Below are 25,484 nucleotides of genomic sequence, written 5' to 3'. Positions count from 1 at the left end.
GCTTTCCACCTTGCATAGACTGGCCTCATTTGCTCAGTGCTGTGGCTGTCAAGCAAAGGAAGGACCCTTTTTTTCCATGTGACACCATGTGATTGCATGGTCTCCAAAACCAGGCCTGGCACACAACCTTGTATCACTGATCTAAGGTAACACATCCGCCAGTGGTCTGCTACTTTTCAAGTGGACAGACAGACAGACAGACAGACAGACAGACAGACAGAGAGAGACAGAGAGAGAGAGAGAGAGAGAGAGAGAGAGAGAGAGAGAGAGAGAAGAACCTGAAACTCAAAGGTCTTCTGCCCAGAGCCACATGTGTCCTGCCTGAAAATCTCATAGGCTTCCTGTCATGAAACTTGGCAATAGAAGAATGAGGGCACGCACACACACACCCACCCACACCCACACCCCCACACACACCCACTCTCTCTCTCTCTCTCTCTCTCTCTCTCTCTCTCTCTCTCTTTTTTTTCTCAATCTCTCTGCCTCCAAGTCTCTCTCTATCCCTCTATGTAATATTTCCTCACTTTGACAAACATGCAAACACCCTCTCCCACTGGCAAGAACAGGTGCTGTCTAAAAACGCAACTCAGGACATTCAAAGTGGAGGAAAGTCGCATTCTTATGAAGCCTATTCAAACTCTCCAAAGCGTGATTTTTTACGTACTTGTCTATGGATCAATGCACACCACGACTGAACCTGTAGCCTGCCCCACGTGCTTGTATTTTTAAACATTAAGTGGAAAAAACATCAACTTTTTAGCTGAGCACCATGAAAGAACGCCATACGTTATCCACTGCTGACCACTCAGGATCGAGGATGCGTTATCTATTAGTTTTGGCTGTTTTTGATTACCATAATCTGAACATGAAAAAGAGTGTCCAGTTTTCTACTGTGTTGTCCTTTTTGACGTTCTCTCAGTATAGTTTCACGGTACACACACTGTCTAGTGTTCACCTACTTGGCATGGATTTGTGAGTGTGTAATGCAGTGCACCTTGTTTTTGAAAAGGCATCATGCAAATGCTCTATTCCCATTCCCATAGCAAAACCATCCCACACCTCTCATCTCTGGTCGGCGCATCAACTAAAAACACAACAGCTCAGATTGCGCCAAAATCTCAGGTCCGTGTGCGACCCGGTGCAGTCAGATGCCAGCAGCGCCATGTCTTCCTATGAGCTTCCTATGAACAACACCCCCACCCACCCACCCCACCCCCGTGACATTTTTCCCTGGAAATGAAAAAGCATTCTCCTTCTTGTGTTTCTGAAACAAAAAGATCAATTCCTTGTTACTCAAAACAAACTGACTTCAATTGGTCCCTTAACTAGGCTTTTAACCTCATCAAAAGCAAATGCCGCTTGTTCCCTTTGTGAATCTCACTAATGATCATCTTTTTTTTTTGGCTCATTAAATATTCATAAGAGCATTAATATGTATATAGCTTGTGGTGGGAGGATCCCTCACCCTCTTGCTAAAGAATGTCCATGAATTATTAACACGCTATTTAGAGATACACGCTCCCACTACCATTCCACAACATATAAGGAGGAATAATTTATGCCAAATTTGAGAATGCTCTCTTAGTTGCAAGGATGCAGACGTTGTTAAACAATTAAATGGCAATAAAGGGTATTAAATGGGTGACAGGACACTCCTCCTAATGCAAATTAAATCCTTTTTGCACTCATCTTTCAACAATGCAAGTAGTCTGCGCCTCAGCCCACCGCCATCTCAATCCTGCTAACCTCAACCACACTGAAGGCCATTCAGAAGCTTTTATGATGCTTGAATGTGAATGTACTGCCAGGCTGACAAACCAGTGATTCATCTGGGCTTTCAAACAGGAGCCCGAGGCTCTTTGGCACGGGCCTCAGCATGGCCGTGCCAATGGAGCCATCACGAGGGGGGATCATTCATTCATCAGCCCTGCCACGACAGTCGCACACAGAGGCTGAGACGGTCAATGACACTATGCGTGAGAGACTGTGTTGTGACAGTGAGACACATTCTCCAATAATGCTTCAAAAAGTCCATTCTTCTTCCTAAAACACTCTTCGTGAAGGGCAATGGAACACACATGGCTTACGCTGCTTACATTTGGGCTTTGCAGCAGCTGTATGGCACAGGAGCTTACGGAATTTAACGCTCCACTAAAAGTACAGTTTTTCAGCCCCCAGACTAAAGACATGACTCTGTGGAAGTAAATTGGCAAACGCTAAGAATTACTATGTTAATTTTTTTTTTTTTTTTAATGCACATGATAAGTGAACAAAAACCTGAAGGACAGGGAGTGACAGGTGGGAAGGTTATATTTGTGTGTGTGTGTGTGTGTGTGTGTGTGGTGTTGGTGAGAGAGTGTGAGAGAGCGGGATGGGCAGAAGTCATGTCACGCTCCAGAGGGTTTGTATCTTTAAATGTCTGATTTTGGTGGAATGGGCTCTCCTCTCTGTTAATCCATAGCACAGATGAACAGTGCATTTAAAACCAGTGGAGCCTGTCCACTGGGCAGCAGGCTCAGACATCAACACCTCTTTGAAAGCACTCTCTTATTCTACCTGTTCTGTTCCTGGATCTTTCACCAGAGAGAAGAGTTTTCTAACAAATGCCTGTGCTGTATTCACCAATCTGGGGATTTGCACTACTTTTAAAGAACTGCTTTTCTGAGATGCTTAAAACATAGATTAGGGGACTAATTTCATGCGTGGCCACTGAAGGCCTGCTATCTCTGGATGCAGCCATGAAAAGGTGTTGGAAGATATCAAAGAAGGCCACAGCCAAATCCAAGGAATTTCTCCTCTTACACATAGCCACAGAGAAACTGGCACAGAGGTGGGAAAGAATGAAAAGGGCCAGTGTGTATACAGGGTTTATTTGTTTTTGTGTTTGTGTGTGTGTGTGTGTGTGTGTGTGTGTGTGTGTGTGTGTGTGCGCGCTACCACTCAGGGAACAAGAATCTCAAAAACCCTGATATTGAAGCAACGCTACTTGAATCTTACGCTCTTTCCGTAAATGTGCTCCGTTTGTCAGGGTGTGTTGTTAAAGTGTGATTAGGCTTCTGTTAAAATAACCTTCTTGCACACACTGTTGGCAAAGCAATGGACATCATAAATATCAGAGTCCTTGAAGGAAGCGAACTGACTCATAATTGGAGCTCTATGGGTGGAAATGAACATGTTCACTTGGCCATGGCTTTCTACTCGTTTGTGAATCAAACCAAACACAGACAAACCCACATCCACATATACCATGCACCTTCGCACAGTGCTATAAATGGCCCATGGCTCATGGTCATGAAAAAGGTTTTTTCCTCCCTCCATTTGTTTGTGCAGACAGATTCAGTTCCCTATCCTCTGACCTCATGGAGGTTTTGCTGCCTTGCTGTCTGATATATGACACTAGAAAGCCCAGCTGGCCCTAAGAGCTTAGCAGAGGTCAATCCCAGCAAGTCAGAGGGCCAGTCAGGAAGCTGGAAGAGATGAGGGTGGTGGAAGTCGCACAAACAGAATACATTTGGGCGGGAGTGTGATAAAAGCTCTTCAGTCTGCCTGTCATTTCATATCTGATCCCTGCATCCTCCTAATGCAGGAGGGAACACACAAAACGGTACCTGACCAATCTGGTGCTCCAGACTGAAAAACAGTGTGTGGGGCGGGTGTGTTGCACCCAGGCAGTGCACGAACGGTATTAATGTGCCAGCGTGTTTTGCGGATCGATACTGAATTATCGATACTTTCGATCCTGGCATGTATTTTTAAGAGTCGATTATGATATAAAATATCGATATACCTATTCATCAATTTAATGTGTAATGGGTATTGGGTAAAATAATGGCGCACGATAGGAACAACTAACCCCCTTCTCCTTTCACAAGCACGTTGAAAATAACAAGGCGCACACACATACAATGACATAGACGGTGAGTACAGATATACTACATAATGGCAGAAAGGAAAATAAATATGATTTGGATCTATTTCACTCCAATTAACGGCAACGAAGCAAAATGTAACGAATGAAGACAGTTAAAGACAGTGGTAATACCACAAATGTGCTAAAACATCTGACAAGACAGGAGACAGGGTGAGGCAGAGTTCCCCGCCAGAAGCGTTTCAGAGAAGCAGACAACACCCAGGTACTAACAGTCATAATATTACAATAATTTGAACAAAATGCAGCGCGAGTGTTTCGTGAGGAAAAAGTTAGGTGTCCGAAGAAACTTGCAGTACACGAACATGGGTTAACGAGCTTTAGAAGTTAGCTAGCCATGTAAATAATGTGGCGCGTACATAACGCTAGTATTACAGCTATGTTACAAGGCTTTTGCGACACAGTGACGTGCAGTGCATAAAACAGTTAAATAAATACAATTACACGCAACATTAAATTATTGTTGGAATGTAAAATACAAATCAAAATGCAACCAGCTGGTCGTCAGCTTTGCATACCTCTTAGTTTGTCTTACAGAAACTAGCTAGTACGTACATGTTTATATTTTGGACACGATGTATGACAAGAAGGTGGCCAACCACAACCTGGCTGAATTTGGGGGATATTTTCACTGTAAAGTAGCATTCCTACTCAGGAATGGGAATGTTTGAGATAAATACTCTAAGATAATTACTAAATACCAGATTAATTTTTGGGAATCGTTGCTTCCTCTGTACCATTGGAGTGATTTTTTTTTTCTAAGGCAGGATAAGTTAGTTACGCAAAGAAGAAGTAGACTGAAAGGGAAAATGTAAACGCTGTTATTTCTGACCGAAAACCTGTTAATGGGAGTCAAAGGGAGGTTTAAATACAGTAATACATTTATGAGGAGTTCATCTTTGGAAGAGGCTTTTACTGAAATAAGTCAAAGCTGTCACAGTTATTGAAATTATAACTAAATATATAACATTTATATTTAATTAATATATAACAAATATTTAACATTATTGAAGACTGAATTGCAATATTCTGTAGTTACTTTATTAAATAAGAAGCAAATAGTGAACTCTGATCTAAGGACGTTTTTTTAATACAAAAAAAGTAATCGAAAGTAATCACAAAAAAATTATGACATGTAAAAAGTATCAATATCAGGATCAGTATGGGGATATTAGTCTTGTAGCTTTTCGAATATGCAACGAATATGCAGCTTTTCGAATATGCAACGTTTGCAGCATGACAGTGCCATAGCGATCAAATTTCCACTGCAAAATTGAGGGGAAAAAGTGCAACTTAAACACTATGGCAGTTTATACGTTGCACCCAATATTCACACAGAGTCAAGATATTCAAACATATAAGTTCAGTGCCTGTAATGAACTTGGGTCTGGTAAGCAAAACAAGACATAAGACAAACTCTCAATACATAAATATCTAAGATTATAAAAGTGACCCTTTTTAAGATGTAACCATATTATATCTGTCCTTCAGGCACAGTCAAATACTAATCAATACTTGCCTTCAGCTGCCATTAACTACATGAACTAATTCACACATCCATTCTTTCCACCTATCCATAATATGCTGCCTTTTCCAAATATTTATTCAGCTACAGTTAACCATATGTGGCTACTGGGTTAAGTGAAGACAGCTGCTGGGATGGCCGTGAGCGGCAGCCCCCACAGCTTGAGCAGGCTCTGTGGTGGGGCTTTCCCCGGAGACCCGCGGCAGCATCCACCTGCCTGATCCAGTTATGAGGGCTTCGTCCAGCATGCCGAGCATTTGGAGAGTGATCCGGCCCGGACCGCCGGTGGCCATTAGCACTCGAAAGCTGTGTGACGTGAAATGATTGCAGATGTGTGTTTAGTTGATTTGGTTAAAGGGATGCAGTGCAGCAGCAATGTATCATGTTAGAGAGTCCTCCATTAGCATTTATTTTTGCTTAGTGACATGGTCCAATCAGAGCGCTTCTCACTATGAACCACACACACACACACACACACATACACACACACACACACACACACACACATACACACACACATACACTGCCCAAAGCTAATCACTGTCTCCCCAGAGAAGACAACAACTATATCATACTAACCGTCATCATTATCATCTTCATCTACATCATCATTTATCATTCCTGACATCCAGATAATGACGCTATGGCACTTCAACCCAGAGGGCTAGAAAGGAAACCGAAGGCCACTATAAAAATACCTAACAAAAAAAGTCTTGGCTGATGTTCACATAGGGGATTATACTACATCTATCCAAACAGATGAACAGCAGAATCATAGTGCCTAAAGCATCTGTAATGGCCCTATAAATCTAGCTCTCAAGCACATGCTGGCTAGCAGACATTCATGCAGTAAGACCTGAGCTTCATTGAGGGTCAGGTAATGCAGAAGCAGCTGGAGGAGAGACTAGAGGAACTAGGCATAGATGCTCCTCCACTACAGACGCGTGCACGCACACACACACACACACACACACACACACACACACACAGGCATACTGAGCTAACCCATTCCAAAAGGTCCCAGATGGCCACTATACTCCCCCTTTCCTAGCAGAAGCCTTGGGACTGAAGCAGGCTGCATCAGCAACCCCAGCCGCCTCCAGAATTGACCCGCCTACAATTACAGTTCAACTAAGCAACACACCCCGCTCCCTTCCACTGGCTCTTTATTGTCATACAAAGAGGAAAGAAGCAGCCAAGCAAATGATACCTAAAGTTGGCTTCCGGGTGCACTGAGTCATGCAATATTTCATCCATGCAATTCAACCCTCAGGCGGCCATTGCGAACACAGCCAATGCTGGGATCAAAGCATTGGCTGCTGGTGTGGAACGAGACCAGACATGTGACCAGGCCAGCCAGCCATATGTCCGTGGTCAGAGCGGAGTGGTGTTCCGGAGGCCTGTGGACAGCATATACTCAGTCTACTGCATGGCCAGTTATGGCGCCATAAGCTGAGCCGTTTCCTTTGTTCTGAAAGGAGGAAGAGGGTGCCCTGCTCTCAGGTCCAGCCTCATTCTACCAGGAGATTGGCAGGTTGCGCTTAGTCCTAACATAGAATTTGAGGGCCTCTTTAGAAACAAGAAGTCTGAGGGGTGCAATCACTTACCGTGATTGAACAGGAGTGAGAGGCTTGTAGTCAGCAGCACATTACCCTACTGCACAGGTAGAGAAAGAGAGAGGGTATCATCAGCTACACTTCAGTGGCTGCCATCATTATTTGATCCTCCCTGCTTCTGAACAAACATGCTGAATTGCCTTATTTGGGATCAGCCAGCCATCCCATTCTGTCAATGAGAAACCCAGATGCAGCAATGTTTTACACACTGAGATGCTAGCGGCCCACGAGAGCAACAAGCATAGCTACATACAACCAGCTGGAACGTTGCAATGGAAATGAACAACATAGGTCAGTGATTGGGGGACCCATACGCATTTAGTCAATAAAACTACAACAGTCGTTTAATCTGAGCAGCATAGAGCCTGTGACTCCAGCATGTTCCCTACGTCTAAACACATTAAGCATGAATTTAGGACGTCTCCGGACCGCTAGGACACCACAGTCATCTGCACAGGCTGTCTTAAGACAAACCCATGTCCAGATAGTTTTTTTTTTCTTTTCACAAACACAGGCATGCAGAGCAGGACTACAGAGGCAGGCCAACTGCAGCAGTTGTTTATTTTTTCCTTGCAGAGAGCTCATGTGTCCTATGCTGAGTAGAGGCAGGAGATGCAAGCCGCCGGTACGCCACGGTCTGCCCCAACATCTGCTTCAGCATAAGAAGGCTTGATAAGACAAATCCCTGTCCACTGGCCATTCCCCCTTCCAGCCTCCAATCCAGCTAAGTGGTCACTACACCAGAGTACAGCTGAACACAGAAGCCCAGTATCAGATTATATGGCATAGAAGGCCAGCAACCACAGCACACCAAGCCCCCTGCTTCAGGAACGCATGTACCAAATAGCTCACCCTGGCATTCAAAGCTGGTCAACACATTCTTGGAAAAATTAGAGGCAGCTGTACTACAGAGGCCAGCATCAACGGACAGGAGGCAAAAGCAATGTGCTACAGAGTGAGGCTACACAGGACTTCCCTTCCACAGACCCCATGGGCTTCAGCTGTGCCAACAACACATAAAAATAAGACATGGTCACTCTGTGATCTGATGTCAATATTTTCCTCTACTGAGAAAGAGCTCTTCAAATGGCTCCATCTTCATGTCCAAAATGTTAGCGAGAGAGTGCATGTTTGTGTTTTAATTGGGTCAGCAAGCAATGCTTGTGAAAGCTTATCTGATGCAGCATTCCTTAAAGAGGCTCAATGAGCAGAGCGGACCTCTCAGATTGGCCCATTAAAGCCTCTGATTAAACTAAGAGGAAAGACAGATATGGCTGACTGGACAGAGCCTTCACTGGACTTCATGTGGACTCCACAGTGCCCATGAGAACGTCTGACTAAGCTGGACTAATTTATTCGCACCGTTCAAGCAAAAATCGATCAAGAAAAGTGCCCCAGTTTCCAGCCTGAAGTGGGTCAACAGCCTTTATACCCTCTAAAAGTGCCTGTCATGAACTAGACCTGATACAGACAGGTCCGGCCAGACACTGAAGAGCTCAGGGCCAGGCAGAAGGGGAGGCAAGTACGTAAGGAACAGGGCGGGTGGTGAGGGGACGGGAAGGGAAGAAAACGAGGGGCCTAGGATTCCTTCCGCCCCGTGTTCTCCTTCTTTCATCTGTTTTGGGGGAACAGTGCGGACAAAACAGCAAAGTAGCCTCATTTGTGCGAGCGTTCCATCTTTATACCTCCCTGAAGGCCAAGAGAATAAAAGCTTTAATGAGGTACAAGGAGCGCTTCTGCTAACGAAACATCCAAGAGCAGAGGGAAGGAGAAAAAAAAACCAACAAACACACACAGAATGTGCACCCGCGCAGCAGTAGCTGGAGCAGGATCTAGCGTAGAGCACTCTGCACGAGGTTATGCTCTCGGAGATAGGGACACGGTGGGAGAGGCTGGGCTGGAAGGAAACCAGACACTCCAGATGGGAGCCCTCAAATCCGGACGTAATCCTGCTGGAGTCTTCTACACAGGTAATATCGTCTGAAAATATGCTGCAGAATGCCTGTTGTCAGGTTTAGGCAGGGGGGACAGCTTTTCTGCACTGGCGGTCAGGATGTCCACAGTTCATTAAAGACACATGCATAAAGAGGATTAAGGCTGAGATCCAGAAATCACTGCAGGCAGAGTAAACGACATTCCTTTACAGAGAAGGCGTAAATATGTAAACAGCACACGGCTGAGTGACACCAGAAGACAGAAGGAGCACACCTCATGAGAAGGCCGGTAACAGTCCAACTGAATCACTCAATTCTGGATGCTTTGTGGTGTAGTTGCGTGTCAGCTTTGACCGTTGCTATTTTTAAAGCGCTGAAACTGCTGCTGTGGATGCTATTTGAGGACAGCGAAGTGGCTCAGTAGAGGTGTGTGCTGCACTCACACATGTGTGTGTGTGTGTGTGTGTGTGTGTGGTAGCTTGCCCCATTTGCACCTCTATATTTTTAGCAGTCTCGTCACAATATGGCAACTTGGTGAGGTACAGGCATGAGCGCATCTTGTTCATGCGTGAAAACAAATGCGCACAGGGACACACACACACGTTTCTGAGTAATACAGCAATTAGATCAAAATCTGATTTCCCTTTCTATAACTGCCTGGCCAGATGTTGGACTAAAATGTGATGGGCCTGTGTGGCCTTCATTAAGGGAATGCTGATAAGTGTAATAAACTGCACTGATTTTCCATCAGATCTGGATGGTTTCATCACCCCATACTTCTAAACTATTCTTGTCGATAAGGACAACCGTGAGGATGCAAACTGCATCACGTCCAAATAGAATGTGGCAAGTGCCGGACAGCTCAGTGTCCAAGGCACTGATGTGGCCTGAGCCGGGGAGGTTCTACCAGATGATGGTGGGGGGGATTCAGCAGGAACAAGGGCTCATTTCCCCTGGAGTGCTCCATGTAGGACATGCATGTTTGTTGCAGGATGCTTGCGTGCTGCGTTCGGAAGAGAATGCGCGTGTTGACTCACTGTGCATCCCCAAGGATCCAAGGATCCACTGTGCATCCCCAAGGATCCATAGCCTCGCGCCCATTCCAATGATAAGAGCAAACGTGCACTTTGGGACGAACGGAGAAGTCAGAGAAAAGCACCAAGTTGAGGATGGAGCCAACCCCCCCCCCCCCCAACATCCCCTCTCTCCCCACCACCATGCCTAGGAGGGGAAAAAAAAGGTCTATGCCCCCTGCTGATCCTGGCTGCTGTCATTCAAGATAGCCAAAAGGGCGAATGTATGCTGCAGACACAGCTGGCATGGCAACCGACTGGCACTGGCACTGTACCGTGGCAAATCCATGCAATAGGCAGCACCACGTGCACACCAAACCTGATTTGCACAATGTTACAATATGAGAAAATGTGTAATATGAGGAAAAGCTACAGAGTGGTGGGTGGCAGGACTGGGAGAAAAAGGTGCCTCAGGGGGAAATCCCAGAATGCTTGTAACCGGTGTCCAACGCAGCAGTCTGAATGCTAATGCAGGCCCCATTCAGTCAGCAAGGAGAAAGAAAAAAGGGGAATTCACCTCCTTCCACAAAGAGCTCCTCTTGCTCAGGCAAGAGGGAGTGAGTTACCAAATCCAGAAATCCTTAAGTAACATGCATTAAGCATCTCCAATTGAATAGTCTAATGACTTTAACCTTTAACTGAAAACACACAGAAAGGAGGAGTTCCAGAAAGCTGAGAATTTAGAGCAAAAACAGTGTAACAGAAGTGAACATCAGGCTCAGTAAAGCAGACTGCACATACAAATTGCTCTGTATCACGACACAAAGAAACATTTTCAGACAAAGTAATTCAGCCCAGCGTTCTTTGTAGAAGGATGCCCCACACTCCAGTTCAATAATGTATGCAGAATGGGATAACAGCAGATTTTAGTCAAGATTTAACTCAATCATGGTTGTTCCAAGTCAATTAAAACATTAATTAAGGAAGACATGGCATACAATTATAACCAAAACTACTTAAGACAGCTGGGCTTGTGCTGAGAAGCTTAGGTGTTTGTGGTTTATAGAGAGCAGAGACCAGCATCCCAGAGTGAAACTAAAGACAGAGCCTGAGCCTCCTGTCCGGCTGCTGCAGGCTGCCCCAAGCTAACCGGCAAAATGACATTTTGGCCCTTTGAGGCCAATAGAGCCAGCAAGCATTCTGGCCTCTTGCCATCTGTGCAGGAGCCTTTTATGGGTCAGGGCACGTTGCCAGATCACACAGCTGATGGTAAAGATGATGGTCCCCTACCTCTTTCTGAGGCAAGACGAGTGATGGCGAGAGTAAGTCTTTTGAGACTGGTGTGTGTGCGTGTGTGTGTGTGTGTGTGTGTGTGTGTGTGTGTGTGTGTGTGTGTGTGCGTGCGTGCGTACGTGCGTGTGCGTGCGTGCGTGCGTGTGTGTGTGCACGCGCCATGTGGATCAGAACTCAGACAGGGAGATACGAAGGGCCCCTGGTCTGCGTTTCCATCTCCCACGTGCTGGGCCCACACTCGTCCATGCAGCTAAAGAGTGGGAGAGTGTGTCCCAGCACCCTGCTTCCAGCATGCTTACGTCTCACCTGCTAAATCTCTTAATGAGAGAGATCCAGCAAGCACACTCATTATCATCATCATCATCATCATCCACCGTGGGAGTCCTTCTAAGGAGCCACGTCCACATCCCGACTGCCGTGTTTGTCTCTCAGGCAGCACAAAGGCAGCAGTGCAGCAGAGAAGCATGACATTAGCGATGTGACAACAGCCTCCGGTCATGCTAGGAGCCACGTGCAGACTTGCATGTCTGAGTATATGCTTTTCTCCTTCTCATGGCCATGTGGGTTATGGGATGGTTGCCACAGGCCGTCCCTGCGGTTATTAGACTCAGACATGCAGCCTTCCTGTGAGACTCCAGGCAGGACAATACACAAACACGTTATCTCCGTATCACAGACAAAAGAGAGCAGAGGGCCTGGAAGAGCAGAAAGAGGGCCAAAGCAGGGCAGAGGACAGGGAGAGAAGGAAAAAGCAGAGACAGAAGAAGACAGGAAAGCAGGGCTAGAGAGGAAAAACAGGGACAAATGTATCCTTCGTTCTCACACACATTCCTGGGGGGAAGGCAAGAGGAGGAGGTTGTGAAGAGGGGGCAGAATGGTTCTCTCAAAGCTCTGCCTGTGGGACACTGTCATGAAAAACATCCAACAACCTCAGTATCTCTCTCTGCTTATTGGATTCACCAAAAAAAAAAAAATAAATAGACTAGCAAAGAACAAAAACGTTTCCAACCCTTTCTAACAAATGTAACAGTAGTATATGACAAATCCATTTTTAATTTTCAAATGTGTGGGAGGGAGAAGTGACATCTTGTACTAATAAGGGGAGGCGTAGGCTTAGCAAAAGTGTCACTCTGCTTTCCAAAACTGATATGTGGTCACATTCGCTTGCAGCGAGTAGTATGCCCCTACCCGATAATTCTTAACTTTTTAGATCTTGTCATTTAACTGAAATTTGGGATTACATTTGGCAGTTTTCTCTTAAAAATTAAAGGTTTGATTTTTTTCCCTCCTACAGTTCAGAACATGTAACACACACACAAACATTCTCTCTCTCATATACACACAAAAACACACCTTTCTTCCTTACCGCATACACCAAGACTTCGTTACCACTCCCTAGCACACAGGAGCAGACATTGCCTTAACAACGTAGAACTAGTAATAGAACTGCACAGCAGGTAATTCCAGAAACCCCACTCTCTTCCTGATCTGCAAGCCTCCATCCCAGGGCTATAAGATTACCAGGGTTCACCAGGTCAGGGCAGTAAAGCCAGTTTAGGATTAATACAGAAAATTCTAGAACAAAATTCTGAATCTGAAAGGATATGACATCAGTCACTTCCCTCTCCCTCTGTGTACTCGAAGTGAGTCAGTTGTTCCTTCTGTCCAGTTTAAATATAAACACTTGTTTCTGGGCCTAATTTCCCTGCCTCTCCTCTGTCACCATGGTCACACAGCGAATCACCTGAACCAGGAGCTTATGTTATGACAGCCTATTAACCTTGTGCCAGCCCCACACTCTGCTCTCAGGCAGACCTGCAACTACTGCAGCAGCTCCTCTGCCTTCAGCCATTTGGATGTGCAAAGATAATAATAAACACGTAACGAAGTCAAATGAAACAGCTTTGCTTGCATTCAGATAGACCTGACTCCAGCTATCTGCTTTTTTTGCCAGCAGTATGTTTTTAAATGGTGCTGCTCTTTCTTTATCTGTGACACACGTTCTAACCCATGAGTTACTGTCCACAAAAAATTACAACACACCTTGGGAATGTAAGCCTAGTATTACACAACCAACATTACGATGCATCCGAAAATTGGGTCGTGTCTGTCACAGGTGTCAACCTGTGAATCTCTGAAAATGTGAACAATATAAAGCTTTTGTACAGCTGATCCTTCTGTACAACCTAAGGCTGATGTAAGTGTTTTTTTCCTTCATGTTAAGTTCAAAAGACTAAAAGAAAAATAATACCTACATTTTACCTCACAGTAAGAATATTAATGGGGCATTTATTTAGAGTTTGGTTATGTGGAGGTGCGATTTGGGGTACTTTTATGAAGTAAGATATGAGGAAGGGTATAACATTGTCTCTGAGACTACAAGACATTTCCCAAAATTGAATTCCAAAAAGTTACCATGCCCAGCTCCTACCTCAAGTTTCTCAAGTGTCAGTAGTCACACATTAAAATGTAGCTGTCCCACCTATGCACCATGAAAGTCATATAAAACCCCGCGGGTGTGTGTATCTTGCTGTTCATATGGACAGGGATGTGTTTGTAGGCAGGGCTATATTCGTGTGCAGGGGAATTGTTCAGCTCCCCAGAGGTCTCACTGAGTCATTGCTGCACTGAGCTACTGACTTCCCTGCACCCCAACAGCATCACCTAAAAATGACTGTCATTGGTGCTGATGAGGAGGGGCCAGCAGATCAGGAAGCAATTACATACTGGGAGGTGTTTGGTGGGCCCGCCTCCTCTGGCCCCAGTACCCCAGTCATTAAAGCAGGGCCTCTGTAATGCAGGAATGGCTCACGGTTTCGCCACACAACCTGCTAGTCCCACAGGGCATCGCATGGGGTGGCTGGTTAAACAATGAATCCAGATCACACCCTGCATTCACCTCTGCACCATTCTGCTCTCCCCAAGGGGGTCGGGGAGTGAGGGATGCAGTCAACCGCAGCCAGGGGCTGTGGGCCCAGGCCTGGCACAGTCCATTGACACCATCAGGCCTCTCCCATGCTTCCAAGAGCATTCAAGGGCACTCCAGGGACTTCCGCCACAGACGCCTCCTCACTGAAGCATTCACATTTTCCAGTTGAGACATCTTATGTTTACAGAGGTACTGAAACGGCTATGAGGAAATTAAATTCATTTGAATTCTTCAGGAGTCTTTTAAAAGTAAACATGGAGAAAAGAAAAATACCTTTATGGACTCCAAGGAAAAACTACTACTAAATTACGGTGAGCAATGACACGCTTGACTGGCTGCAATATCGTGTCAAATGGGGGCCACGTTTCTACGCAGAATCGAGCAATAAGCCACCGAGGTGAACATATCCAGCTGTGAACGCAGCCTTTCAGTGGTTAATCATGTTCTGTTCTCCGTCTATTCCAGGATCCCTCTAGCTTACGAAGAGTCTTGTGAAGAAAAACTGATAGTGATGATGATGAACCTTCCCTTCAGGTGTCATTTCCACCGGACCACTGACTGCAAAGACAAATCTACTTCCTCCTCCGTCTCCTTCCCCGGAGCGACGTTCAGTCCCCGCAGACAGGTGGGCAAGCAGGGTATGAGCAGCACTGGAACCCAGGCGCTTGCGTAAACTGAATATCAATGACTATGTAAAATATATGTAATAACTCATTTTAGCGCTAACAGGTGCGTCAACACAGCCGTTGGTCTCGGTTATTCTTATTTAACCAGTGGCCCTGTGCCGGCCTCCTAGGTTTCCTCGGCTGCTCATATCATATTAGGCAGTACCTTCGATTAAACGCTGAAACTGTTTTGTTGTTGTTTTTTTTTCTTCTTTTTTTTTTCTTTTTTTTCTTTGGCAAAGGATCAAATGGCAAACTACGAAGCCAAGGGCTCAAATCCCTTTCAATAAACCAGAGCATCTCGAAGGAGATGACACCTCAAAGCCAAAACGCAGTCTGCTTTGCCGGATCACAGTGACTGTGGACTGTGGGTAAATGACATTCCCTGCTCCGGGAGGGGGAATAAATAAACGATACCGCAGAAGTCCATAAAACGTTATAAGCTGTCCAGATCCACTTCACGAAACCAGACATATTGGGTAAAAAATATGAAACGAAACTGCCTGCACAAAAATAAACTTACAAAACTGGGAAAACCGACACAATCAATAATAGTGTGTGACTGCATGAAAATTTTGCACATCTGTCAAAGCTTGAGCGTCATCCTCCGGGCTAACGGAACGCAAACGTCCATTCACGACGTTCAGTTTGTGTAACTGCAAAACCTGGCTAAAGTGCTTCTGAAGCAGAGAACAGACTGGACGAAACAAAAAGAAATGACCTAGCTGGTGAAAAACTGCTTGACTTCATTCATTTGACAACATTTCCCTAAGGTTGTTTTCGCTGTATCTAGGCTATGATGCTGCTGGTAAAGCAACGCAAAAGAGCCAGATACTGAAGGCTGAAACGCACGGGGATTTGAATGTGCCTGAATGAATGGTTTGGTCTTACTCTCAGGATAGTCAGGACTGTTAAAACAGCGAAAGGTAAACCGTGTGTTTCGGATCCTAGCTGTACAGTAGTTTGTGGTTTTGAGTGGTTTGTTGGTGTTGAAAGTACAATGTACCAATTCTGTAATCACAAAACGAACAGCGACACAGTAGCCAAAGAAATATATACGCTCTGTCACAAAAACAATTACGGTCCCAAGCACTTTACGGCCATTTCGGCCGTGTGTAAAACGTCCAAAAACATACTAGAGAAAAAAACAACAACATTAAATTCGATTAACGAAACAGAACAAAATACAGTGAAAACTGCAAAACCTTTCTGTTATTGTTTTCAGGGAAATAATTAAATAGCGCTGCATATTACTACAGATCGCCACTGTGGTCAAACTCGCTCTTTGCCGACTGCGCTGGAGCTAAAGACTACTGAAACAGTTATATCAAAATATCCAAGAAACTTACCGACTCCGTATTTCTCGTGTTCTGTAGGTATCCACATGTTTATGGTTAGTGCATTGAAAAACCACGCAAGGAAAAACGCACAATACTGAGAATTCGTGTTAAATTACGCATTCTAGTGGCTTCTTATCCTTTGCTGAGAGTCATTGTTCAGATTGCAGGAGAGACGAACTACGGTGCATGAGAGCATACTCAACAACGTAGCCGCTCCAGCCACGCTGCATGCTGGGAACTGTAGTTTAATGACGACATGGGGGGGGGGGGGATGACCAAGGATTCCAAATGATTATTTTCACACCAATAGTTTCATATGATGCCGGTAAAACGAGAATAACATATACTTAATTAAAGATGGAAATAAGACAAAACTGATAGGCTAAGACCAGCCACACTGAGCATGCTTAAAGCCCTCCCTGAACAGGGAGACTGAACAAACTTTAGCTGCTGGATTAAGCACTGGAGCACATGTAAAGAAAGCTTGGGTGAAGATGGGACACAGGAAAACTGCATACATCATCCACTGGAATGAACAATTTTCATGTTCTTATCACACCATCACACACATAGGAGAGTGAAGAAGGAGAGATACTGATACTCTCTTTCTCTCTGCTTTTTCTCACCTTCACTCTGTAGCCACACTCTTCCAAGAAGGGTTACCGTCTGTGGATGTCACATACTCTTTGTATACTGTATAGAATGTGTAGTTTGTTCAAACACCGCGTTCTAATATCTATGTCTCACTATAGAACACGTAAAAACATGGCATGTTTATTCATCCGTATATATGGCATTTCTTTACGAACTGAGTGAGTTTGTAAGTCAAAAGGGAATACTGCATCCATCTAGCAGCTGCATTATTTAAACATGAGCTGATTGAGGGAATGTTCCAATCTATAACCCTATCAAAAATGGAACATAAACTCAAGAAAATAACTAGGTCCCGTCTAAACATGTAATATCATGGCGATGTAATATCTTCACATGGTTTCTCCTACCACTGCTATGCCGATGACACTCAATTATTTCTTTCTTTTCCACCCTCTGACACGCAGGTCTCCAGACGTATCTCGGCATGTTTGACTGACATCGCATCATGGATGACAGCCCACCACTTGAAGCTCAACCCCAGTAAAACTGAGCCTCTGTTCATCCCAGGTTCTCCCAGCCCTTACCACGACCTTACTGTGACCTTTGAGAACTGCCTGGTATCACCATCCGAAGCTGCCCGTAGCCTGGGTGTAACTTTGGACAACCAGTTGTCGTTCTCAGCTCATGTTTCTAATCTAACCTGGTCTTGCAGATTCCTCCTTTGTAACATACAAAGTATTCGACCCTTTCTTTCGCAGGAAGCTACCCAGGTGCTTGTGCAGTCTCTTGTGATCTCAAAGCTAGACTACTGCAACTCGCTACTTGCTGGTCTTCCTCTAAGAGCCATCAAAACTCTACAGCTTGTCCAGAATGCAGCAGCATGACTGGTCTTCAATCTTTCGAAGTTCACACATGTTACTCCCTTACTGCGCTCCCTTCGTTGGCTCCCTGTAGCTGGACGCATCAGATTTAAAACCTTGATGCTTGCCTACAAAGCCAAAAATAGACCAGTCCCTTCATACATGAGGTCAATGGTCAAAGCCCAATCCGTACCTCGAGTACTTCGAACCACAAGTACGGCTTGGCTTGAAATACCTTGCTTCAGGTCTCATGGACGACAAACATCGAAACTATTTTCTGTCCTGACTCCAGGATGGTGGAATGAACTCCCGCTTGCTGCCCAGACAGCAGAGTCCCTTGCAGTCTTCAAACGCAGACTGAAGACCCATCTATTTGCAGAATATTTAAAGGACAACTGACACTGCTCCCTTATTCACCGACTAATTTAGTACTTATTGTAGGGCATTATTTTTGCTTTTTAACAAACTCTAGCACTTATTGTTTATAGCACTTATCATTGTTTAAGATAGACATTATGTGTTTTGCACTTCTAGGTATCAGCATTCATCCCTGTATTCTACAGTGTTTTAGTTCATTGGTATGTTTAATTCTAACCTACTATACTGTACTTGGATATATTCTATGAGTAAATGACAAAGCACTTTTGTAAGTAGCTCTGAATAAGAGCGTCTGCTAAATGGCGTAAATGTAAATGTAAATGTAAACATAGGTCCTATTTCTTGATAAAATTACTATTTATGAAATTTATCCAAACTCGCTTTAATAATGTGATGCCCATTGTGCTGTTATTTATGTCAGTGGTTGATCCATCTCATCCCAACAGGTCATGGTCATAAAATTGATGAACTGAATCTGTGTTTTTTAAGGTCTTGCATAAGTTAAAGGAAGCTCTCCTGCCTCAGGATAAAGGGGCCTGTAGTGATTCTATAGCACCCCGACACACACAACACAAACATGCACGCACACACACACACATGCACACACACACACACACACCTTGATGCCCAACTATACTCCATTAAATGCCCTGTGTAAATGAGCAGACTGGTGGCTGGAGAGCACTAGTGATACAACATCACACACCATAGGCGAATGAGGACAGGTCAGAGGAAGCAGAAAGTCATCCAATTATAATAGCGGGGGGGGGGGGGGGGGGGGGGGGAGTGTGTTCTTTGCAAGCCAGAGGGGAAGAGAGAGAGAAACAGAGGACTTTGGAACGTAAGAAAGAATGTTCCTCAGGTTATGTGGCTGCCGCCGAGCAGATATGAGAGGCCTTTACCCTGACCATATGGTCCCCATAAAGACATGCAGTAAAAATAGCTGTTGCAGGAAGGATGTGCTGAGTGATGGACTGACTCTGTATCCATGTCTGTGCCATGCCACACTAACATCCATCCTCCACTGCTTGCTTAACCAGGCACAAAAGAGCAGTCAGTGCAACTAGGACGCATTCAGAAGCGCTCGTGTAGTGCTATCTATTAGCTGTGGTGATGCTAACAGACACAATAGAGAGAGGAAATCACACTGGTAGGAAAGTTCAGTGGCATTGCGTACAGGTCCCACTGGCCACTCCCTGCGCGGCTTGGTTTAGGGCCAGGCCACTGAGTTAGCGAGTCCCAGTGGGCTGTGGCTTTCAAAAGAGATGCTATTTGGGCCAGCCACACAAGCTAAAACCACTCAGAAGGGGCTTTCAAGCCTGACCTGTCTCAGCAGGGCTCCACCCGTACTGGCCATCTACTCTCTATACTGTCAGCACTCTGTCGGCCAAAATAAGGCAGAAACACCACTAACAGTTCAGCAGTGCTGGGCTGAACAGCAGCTGGTGCTATTACAATAGAGGTAATAAACCATTCTGTTCAAACTTCTGCAGATTTTGGTAAATTGGGTCTAAAGGTGACTAACCTGGTGCCTTTTGATTGATAATTGATTGACTGAGAATAATTGATTGATTTATTGAGAATAATTTTTTTATTAGAAGACTATCAATCTAAGTTAGCATCAAAATAATAAAGGAGATTAATATGTTTAACAATTATATTCTGCTTAATATGTGTTTACATTCTTAACATTTGGCACATGATCTTATCTAGAGCAGCATATATATTTATCAGTATGACACCATGTCTTCTCCCTAGTAATCAAACCCATATCCTGGGTTGCTCCACCAACTCAACCCACTCAGCCAGCTGAGCTACAGGAGCACAATAAGAGACTCTGTGAAAGAGCACTGTGAAAATCACTGCCTTTTATCTTTTGAATAGACTTTTACTGTGGAGGTAGGCAGTACATATTGTTCCAGCTCTAGATGCTACTGCTATTCTTATTATTTGATGTGTCTTTCCAGGCCCCTATTCTGCTGATCTGCTCTCTATATGATTTGATCTCTGGACCTCCAGTGGATCAGAAACCTAGGGTATGCAGTCCCTATGTGGGGAACAGATCTGTGGACTGTCTTGGCCCCTGTTGTCTCTCATATGACCATCTAGGCATGTGGCAAACATGCAGACAAGCATGTGAATGCACTGTGCTAAGAGAGCAGAACACACGACAGCCACAGACACTTCTCATTTACCGGCAGCCCTTCTGACTGCCAGAGGAATGAAATAGGGATGTGTTTCATAGTGCTGGGTGGTTGTCAGGTGAAAGAAGCTGAGATTCTGTGCTATATTCCAAGGCATTGAGTCAGGAAATAAATTATCTAGTTGTTTATATCTTAAAAGCATTTTTGGACGATTGTTTTGAAAGCTGAAGTGCTTTACCAGGAACTATGTTTTCATACTTCTTTTAAAGAGTTCTTACAGTTGTTTTTGAAATGTCAGTAAACAAATTGTGGTGATTTCTTTGGTATTTCTAGATTTTTTCTAGAATATTTCTAGATTCTAAGATTTTCTGGCATGAGCTGAGTGTTTTGTGTGACTCAGGTGATGGTGGTGGGGTGGGGGGGCTGTTCTGTCTTGGCAGCAGAGCCTGTCCCCAGTACCACACGCCTACTAGAGCGTTACAAGATTCTAGCCCATGATAAAACCACAGCACACACAAATCCCTTTCCCAGTTTGATTCGGCTTTCCAAGATGGTGGGGAAGGAGGTCACTTGCGAGCTTGCAAAATAACAAACAAGCTGCATGCAAATGTTTCAAATTGTGTCTAGCAGCGTATTTCCATCTGCAGGGCCATCCTACAGCTGCCAGGATTGGTGGAAAACTGCAGATGTAACTGTGGCAACGAGATTGTGCTTTGTGACTAACGGCATTTGTCACCAAGAGAAAGGAACGTCTGAGTGTGTGCCACCCACCCTCAGCTCCTTAGGGTCCATGTCTTAGCAGATGGCCGATGCGAAACCACAGACTCTGTCATCCAGTGGAAAAACACGTTCTGTAAACACCCCACCCACCACACAGCAGCTGCCACCTCCACACGCCCACTCCTTGGATCCTGAGACGTCTCTGTAGCTCCTTGCTGAGTCTGTACGATGCGACAGAACCATGCCACCCTGCTCACCTGCACCTGTTAGCATACAAGTGCTGAACTTCTACTCAGTCAGTGGGTCACAGCCGCGGTGTGATTCTTAAAGAACCGCAAACAGCTTCTGCTTTACAGCACTCCCGCTTTATAAAGCACACTTTGGAAAATGACTAAGTTGGTCCTCGATGTCAGTCTTTAAAGATGCAAGGCTGCCATTATAAGAAACGCCGAACACATAAGTGCTGATTAGCGGGCGAGCATCCGCCACACCTTCTGAAGTCAAGGGCACAACAAACAGGCAGGCATGTCTTTAGGGTTTTATCGAAGCAAGCCTGGGAGGACGAACACCAGGTGACCGTGAGTAATACCTAAGTACAGGGTTCTTCTAACTGCACAGCCAAAACCTGTGGTGTCTCATTAGGAGATGCTGTGCTTGGGCTGTGTGTAATGCTTGTGTTATGGAGCCCTTGGGTTTTTTGGGTGTTGGCAGAATTTACTGCTAGCTGCTGATGTAACACAGGTCTGGCATGTTTTTTGTTCTAATAGGGGAATCTGGTGCCAGTCAGGCAACAAAGTTGGACTTGCATCCAGAAACAGAAGTAGATGCTACCCATTTCACAATTGAACCTTTCTTTTAAAAAAGTTAATGGTTATTTAAGACATTGCATAAGACAACTGATTTATATGGTTGCTTTTACTCTGATGTTCTCACAGACAATGCGGGGATCATCAGCGGGAACATGGACGAGTACAAGTCCGCAGCATATAGAGTGTGCAGGGCGGTGAGGGAGGCGAAGCGGCGCTACGGGAAGAAACTAGAGACACAGTTCCAGCAGAGTGGCTCTAGATCTCTGTGGCAGGGACTACGGACGATCACGGACTACATGAGCCCACCCTCCGGACTGATGAGTGCGGATGAGTCTCTGGCGAACGAGCTGAATACATTCTTCGCTCACTTCGAGGCTACATCTAGCAGCGCTAATGCTAACAGCGCTAATGCTAACAGCGCCAATGCTAACGGCGCTAGTGCTAACAGCACTAATGCTAACAGCGCTAGTCCAAATGGCACTATCGGCGCAGCCAATGGCACATGCGCGGGGCCCACCATAGACCAGCGCCCTCTCATCATCACGTTGGGTGATGTGAGGAGAGTGTTTAAAAGGGTGAATACCAGGAAGGCGATGGGACCAGACGGTATCTGCGGGAGGGTCCTCAAAGCCTGTGCAGATCAGCTAGCCCCGGTATTCACCGACATCTTCATACTCTCCCTAACGCTCGGTATCGTCCCGTCCAGCCTCAAGCGGTCCACCATCGTCCCCGTCCCGAAGAAACCTCGACCCTCCAACCTCAATGACTACCGCCCTGTCGCCCTCACATCAGTCGGGATGAAGTGCTTTCAAAAGCTAGTCAGAGACTTCATCACATCTTCACTGCCAGCCTCCATGGACCCACTGCAGTTTGCATACTGCCACAACCGCTCCACTGACGATGCAATTGCACATCTGCTCCACACTACACTGACTCACCTGGACGAAGGGAGGGGAAATTATGTTAAAATGCTATTTGTCGACTACAGTTCAGCATTTAACACTATCATCCCCTCCCTACTCACTACTAAGTTGGGGGATCTAGGACTGCATACATCCCTGTGCGACTGGATCTCCAACTTCCTAACAGACAGACCACAATCAGTACGGGTGGGCAACTGCGCCTCATCCACCCTCACCCTCAGCACTGGAGCTCCTCAGGGTTGTGTCCTAAGCCCCCTGCTCTACTCACTGTACACCTATGACTGCACAGCCACTTCCAGCTCCACCATCATTGTCAAGTTTGCTGACGACACCGTTGTCATGGGTCTGATCTCGGATAACGACGAGAGGGCCTACCTGGAGGAGATTAAACACCTGGAAAACTGGTGCCAGGAAAATAATCTCCTCCTAAACGTCAGTAAGACAAAGGAGCTGATCGTGGATTGCAGCAAGAAGCAGGAGCGGCACTACCAACCTGTGAGGATCAGTGGAACCACAGTGGAGAGAGTAGATACCTTGGTGTTCACATCTCGCAGGATCTGTCCTGGTCCCGCCATAGCAACTCCCTGGCAAAGAAGGCTCGTCAGCGTCTTTAGCACCTCAGACGCCTAAGAGACTTCAGACTGCCCTCCAAAGTACTGCGGAACTTCTACACCTGCACTATCGAGAGCATCCTCACGGGGAACATCACAGTCTGGTTTGGGAATAGCACCAAGCAGGACAGACAAGCACTCCAAAGGGTAGTGCGTTCAGCAGAGCACATCACTCACACGGAACTTCCTGACCTGCAGACCATCTACTACAAGCGGTGCCAGACCAAGGCCAGGAGAATTGTGAAGGACCCCACCCATCCCAACAATAGACTCTTCTCTCTGTTGAGGTCAGGGAGGCGCTTTCGCTCCCTGAAGACCAAGACAGAGAGGCTGAAGAGGAGCTTCTTCCCACAGGCCATTCGGGCACGGAATCAGGGAAACTGATCAACTGTGGGGACCACCACCACCATGTAACATAACTGTATATCTGTACATCTGTATATATATATTTATATTCAATTATATTCAATTACCTTGTTACACAACAACTGTAGATATGTTATTATACGAAATGGATCTGTACATTCTGTAGATTGTGTACATATATACCCAACCATATACATTGTACATTGTGTATATAATCATAATATACATATATTGTACATACATTGTTAATATATTTTGTACATACATAGAATATATATATTTATCTTGCATATATATATTTTTCTCTATGCACCCCTGTTTTCTTTTCCTCAGTTTGGACAGAGCACTCTCCACCATTTCACTGCGAGTTATACTGTGTATGACTATGTATGTGACGAATAAACCGAATTTGAACTTGAACTTGAACAAACGCATGCATGTGCATGCATGTGAACACACACACACACACACACACACACACACATATATATGTATGTACATACATACATACATACATACATAAATACACGCAGGCGCCTCTGTATTAGTGAGTGAAGCTGGTGCTAGGTGTGCGGCTGTACTGAGGATTAAAGTCAGCAGGGCTGAGATCAAAGCCACCGGGGGGTGGGCAATGTGGGGAGTGTAGTTCCAACTGTCTTTGAGGAGGAGACTCTGGGTTGCTGTTAAATATCACAGAGATAAGACAAGGCTGGGGAGGTGCATGAGGTACCTTTTCGTTCCAGGTGCCACAGTGCCCAGCTCTCTCTGATTTAGATGTTTTTCATGGCACAGGCAAATGTCTTGGCTGTCAGAGAAGATGATTTGTGAACTCCACAAGACCTCTGAAAGTGTCCTATGGTATCTGGCACAAAGGCATTAGCAGCAGATCTTTTAGATGCTGTAAGTTGTGAGGTGGGACCACCATAGATTGGAGATCTTTTTCCTAGCACATCCCACAGCACATGCTTCTGAATTGAGATCTGGGGAATTTGGAGGACAAGTCAGCACTTTGACGTCAAACCATTCCTGAACAATTTCTGTAGCAGAGCAAAATATCCTGCTGAAAGAGACCTCTGCCATTATGGAATACCATTCCATATCTGCAACAAAGTTTAGGTAGGTGGTACGTGTCAAAGTAACATCCACACAAATGAAAGGACCCAAGGTCACACTGCCTCCCCTGGCTTGCCTTTTTCGCATAGTGCATCCCTTCACCAAATAAGCAACACGAAGCTGGTTATCCACATGATGTAAAAAGAAAACATGATTCCTCAGACCAGGCCATCTTCTTCCACTGCTCCATGGTCCAGTTCTGATGCTCACATGCCCAATGAAGGTGCTTTTCAGGGTGGAGCGGTGTTACCATGAGCACTCTGCAGCTATGCAGCAAGTTGTGATGCATTGTGTGCTTTGACACCTTTCTATGACAGCCAACATTAACCTTTTCAGCAGTTCAATGCTACAATGACCCTTCTGTGGGATTGGACCAGATGGGCTAGGTTTCCCTCCTCCTGCGCATCAGTGAGCCTTGGGTGCCCATGTCCTTGTCGCCAGTTCACTGGTTGTCCTGCCTTGGACTACTTTTGGTATGTACTAACCACTGCATACTAGGAACACTCAACAAGACCTGCCATTTTGGAGATAATCTGACCATCTAGTCATCATAATGGTAGCCTTTGGCAAAGTTGCTCAGCTCGCCCACATATCAACTTCAAGAAGTGACTGTTCACTTGCTACCTTGTATATCCCACCCCGTGATAGGTGCCATTGTAATGGGGTCATCGGTATTATTTACTTCACCTGCCAGTGGTAAATGTTATCAGTGTTATCTTATGT

General features: G+C 45.3%; 1 protein-coding gene across 6 annotated transcripts in view; it reads right to left on the bottom strand.

The window, feature by feature from the left end:
* The window catches only part of dock4b (dedicator of cytokinesis 4b), a 72,749-nt gene extending 56,337 nt beyond the window's left edge, over positions 1-16,412 (bottom strand). For all 6 annotated transcript variants that reach the window (XM_035528052.2, XM_035528054.2, XM_035528053.2 and 3 more), the window contains exon 1: positions 16,253-16,412. In XM_035528052.2, coding sequence (XP_035383945.2) covers positions 16,253-16,289 — 37 coding nt within the window. In that variant the 5' untranslated portion in view covers positions 16,290-16,412. The remainder of the gene's footprint in view (positions 1-16,252) is intronic.
* Between the last annotated feature and the right edge of the window lie 9,072 nt (positions 16,413-25,484).

The sequence above is a fragment of the Electrophorus electricus genome, chromosome 11 (genome assembly GCF_041902795.1).
Source record: "Electrophorus electricus isolate QZ-2024a chromosome 11, ASM4190279v1, whole genome shotgun sequence".
NCBI classification, from domain to species: Eukaryota; Metazoa; Chordata; class Actinopteri; order Gymnotiformes; family Gymnotidae; genus Electrophorus; species Electrophorus electricus.
This window is presented reverse-complemented; position numbering and strand designations above follow the sequence as displayed.